Source organism: Suricata suricatta, chromosome 12 (genome assembly GCF_006229205.1).
Source record: "Suricata suricatta isolate VVHF042 chromosome 12, meerkat_22Aug2017_6uvM2_HiC, whole genome shotgun sequence".
Taxonomy (NCBI): domain Eukaryota; kingdom Metazoa; phylum Chordata; class Mammalia; order Carnivora; family Herpestidae; genus Suricata; species Suricata suricatta.
Window position 1 is genome coordinate 54,355,548 of NC_043711.1, and position 3,622 is coordinate 54,359,169.

Below are 3,622 nucleotides of genomic sequence, written 5' to 3' on the forward strand. Positions count from 1 at the left end.
TGCAGCCTGAGGTGCCTTCGTGGTAGGAAGAGGCTGGGAGCTCAGCTGAGGGGGGCGTTAATTGAATTGCCTGTGTCTGTTTCACAGACACTCATAGACCGCATAGCAGAGGCCGATGTGCCTTTCCCCAGCTCCCAGTGTTGCCTCACCAGTGAGGTGCCCCCTCGAAACCTGCAGGGCAGGAGCTCTGGGCCCTGCTGCCTGCTGATGAGCCTGAGTGAGGCCCTGGGGGTGGGAGTCAGAGGGTCCCCTCCAGGTTGCAGTGAGTGGGTGGTGGGTCCAGAAAGGCTTTGAGGGCCGTGCTGTGTGTACGGCCTGGAGACGGTGTGACCCCATCGATTACAGATGGAAACAGCGTCAGAGAGGGAGGGGGCCTGTTCCAAGTCCCCAGAGGTGCACCCCTGAGTCAGGACGGGGAGCCCAGCAGTTCTTTTCACACCCAGGCCTCAGTGCCTGTGTCTCTGTCTCCAGTCTGCCATCCTCCCGCTCCTGTTCATCAGGGCCCCTCAGTAAAACTAGGGAGGTGACAGGTTGCTTCTAACAAGCCTTTTTAGCTTCAAGGGCCCCATTCTGCTAATCTGGGACCCAGTAAGCTCTGGCTTAAATTGCAGTGAATAATCGGGTACTTGGGTGGCTCAGCCAAGCATCCAACTTCGGCTCAGGCCATGATCTCACGGTTCATGGGATGGAGTTGGGAGTCCTGCATTGGGCTGTGTCCTGAGAGCTCAGTGCATGGAGCTGCTTCAGATTTGTGTTTCCCTCTCTCAGTGCCACTGCCCTACTCGTGCTCTGTTTCTGTCTCTCTCTCTCTCTCAAAAATAAATAAACATTAAAAAAAGGTTGCAAGGAAAAATTGAAAGGGGCCTCTGAACGTGAGAAAAGAAACAGATTCAGGCCCCCTCTCCGAAAAGAAACAAACCATTTTCTAACCCAGGTGTGCCTACCTAGACAGGGGTAAAGATTTTCAAAGGAAGAAACCCTCATTTACCAACCCTCTTCACCTGCCCTGCACATGTGTGCGTGTACACAGAGACACACATACACATACACACGAACATGTGCAACGTGCACACACATGTACACACATGCACAGGCACACAATGCATATGTACACACAGACATAAACACACACTGACACGTAACACACATATACATGCAGAGACACAGACACACAGGTATACACAAATACAAACAAACAAACATGCACAGATACATGTTCTTCCCAGTTAAGAACAAAATGAAATCATGTCTGACACCTCATTGGATTAAAGATGGGGCTTTGCAGCCTTCAAATTCTCTCACGCCCATGAGGCCCAGAGCATCTTTGTGCCTCAGTTTCTCTAGCTGATAGCAGTTGGAGGTTCGAGTACATCAGAGACTTAGAGATGCTGGATCCAGCCCACCGATGTATTTGATTTGGCTCATTCTGTGCTCTGAAACCAGTTTTACTTGTTACCAACATTTAAAAATAGGAAGGGGCACCTGGGGGGCTCAGTCGGTTAAGCATCCGGCTTCGGCTCAGGTCAGATCTCACAGTTCATGGGTTTGAGCCCCGCATCGGGCTCTGTGCTGACAGCTAGCTCAGAGCCTGGTGCCTGTTTCAGATTCTGTATCTCCCTCTCTCTCTCTGACCCTCCCCTGCTCCAGCTGTCTCTCTCTGTCTCTCAAAAATAAATAAAAAGCATTAAAAAAAATTTTTTTTTAAAAAGGAAGATGTATAAAAATCCAATAGGCAGCTTGTCCTGAAGATACAGGGCATTTCGCCATGTGCCCAAACCAGCAGGAGATGGGAGGCCCCTCCTCTGGCCCCCACCACTCCCCTCAGTCTCCTGATGGTGAGACCACAGGTCCTTGCCATTGACCCTGGTGCTGGCATTATTGATTTTCTTACACTTCAGTTAAAAGGAAAGTAAGATCTTTCCTGCACCTTCTTTTCCTACTAAAGAAGGAAAACGGGTGCCTGGGGGGCTCAGTTGGGTAGGTGTCTGACTTCAGCTCAGGTCATGATCTCATGGTTAGTGAGTTCGAGACCCCGTCAGGTTCTGTACTCACAGCTCTGCTCCAGGAGCCTGCTTCAGATTCTGTGTCTCCTTTGCTCTCTGCCCTTCCCCGACTCATGCTCTCTCTCTGAAAAATAAACAAGCATAAAAAAACAAAGAGGGACAACAAAGAATATGCATGGAAGACAAACAGGAAGTAGGAGGAGACGTACCTGTGCACACTTCCTGTGCAGCGTGCACCCGCGCCACAGTCACCTGCCTGGTGGAAGGACTCCCCTGACCCTGGAACCCCATCTAGTCCCCAAAGGCCAGGGATCACTCACTATCTCAGTGTGCCACTCACATCGCCTCTCAAACCCCACAGCTCTTTGAGACAGTCACAGCGAGGATTATTAGTTTTAGACCCATTTTGCAGATGAAGAAATCCAGGCTCATGTATATGATCAGAACACAGCAGTGCTGGAAGGGAGGGGGTTTTCTCAGAAAACCCAGCCCTTAGGGTCCAGCCAGTCTGATCAGATCAGAAGCTGGTGGGGAGCTCAGAGCTGTGCTCAGTACCCAGGCCCAGCTGCCAAGGGAGGTCCTGCCCAGGGTTCCTAGAGAAAGAGTGGTGGGCAGTCAGGGTGCATGTAGGGAGGGGTCCGGATTTCCCATAAGTGCTGCAGCCATGGGTGGGGGGCTGTCGAGGGCCTGGAGCTCCTGGGGAGTGATGGTCAGAGCCACGCAGACACTGTCAGGTTCCTCCTCTGCTGCCCTGGCTCACTGACACGCCCACACCTGCTCTGTGCGGGTCCCAGGGGAGCGCAGCAGGGGGGAGCGAGAGGGGGCTGGTCTGAGATGGTCGCAGTGAGAGCCACTGAGCAAGACCCTGGGCCCTGGAGCTCCGCACGCCGCCTTCCATGCCCACAGAGCTGTCCCCACCACCAGGAATTCATCTGCTCCGTGAAACAGATACTCTTGGGGCACACAAACGTGAGCCTGCCTGCTTGCTGCTGTCACACCTTAGGCCTCTCTTAAAAGTCAGCTCTCCCCTCCCATCACCAGCTGCCTGACAGGTGCTGGCAACAGTGACCCTCATGTCTCAGCCCTGTGGGTCTGCCTGCCTGGAGGGGAGGGGAGCAGGTACCCGGCTGTGACCTCAGGAGCACGTCTGAAAACAGAACTCGCCCTCTGTTCCAGGTATTCGAGAACTGCTGCTGCTGAGCCCTGAAATAGAAGCAGAACAAATATTAATGTCGCCCAACTCATTTATAAAGCTTCAGACAAACAGGTACCTGACTCTGCGCTTGTTTTCAGCCGGGCTGAGCAGCTGCGCTCTGCGTCCGAGGGCTCATTTGTCACAGCTGTCAGGAGCTGCGGGTGCTTCAAGCCAACTGCATCTTTCTGGGCTTGACATGAGTGCGGCTTTTGCACTCCCTCCTCTCCAACACGGATGTCTTCTGCTGGTCCCCTTGTCCCCGAGGGTTCGTCTTTTCTTGCCCATACCCTCAAAAGCATTTAATGCCCACTGCTCCAGTCCGCTGCTTCAGAGGGAAAGAACTACTCCCTGGAAGAGTTAAATTGTCAAATGCCCCTTTGTCTTCGAGGCTGGCTGTGCAGTGTGAGTAATTCCTGAACCAGCA

General features: G+C 52.9%; 1 protein-coding gene across 1 annotated transcript in view; it reads left to right on the top strand.

The window, feature by feature from the left end:
- Positions 1 to 3,622, top strand: part of LOC115274477 (nuclear pore membrane glycoprotein 210-like) — a 14,883-nt gene that overhangs the window by 7,075 nt on the left and 4,186 nt on the right. The window contains exon 4 of the mRNA XM_029917902.1: positions 3,180 to 3,270. Coding sequence (XP_029773762.1) covers positions 3,180 to 3,270 — 91 coding nt within the window. The remainder of the gene's footprint in view (positions 1 to 3,179; positions 3,271 to 3,622) is intronic.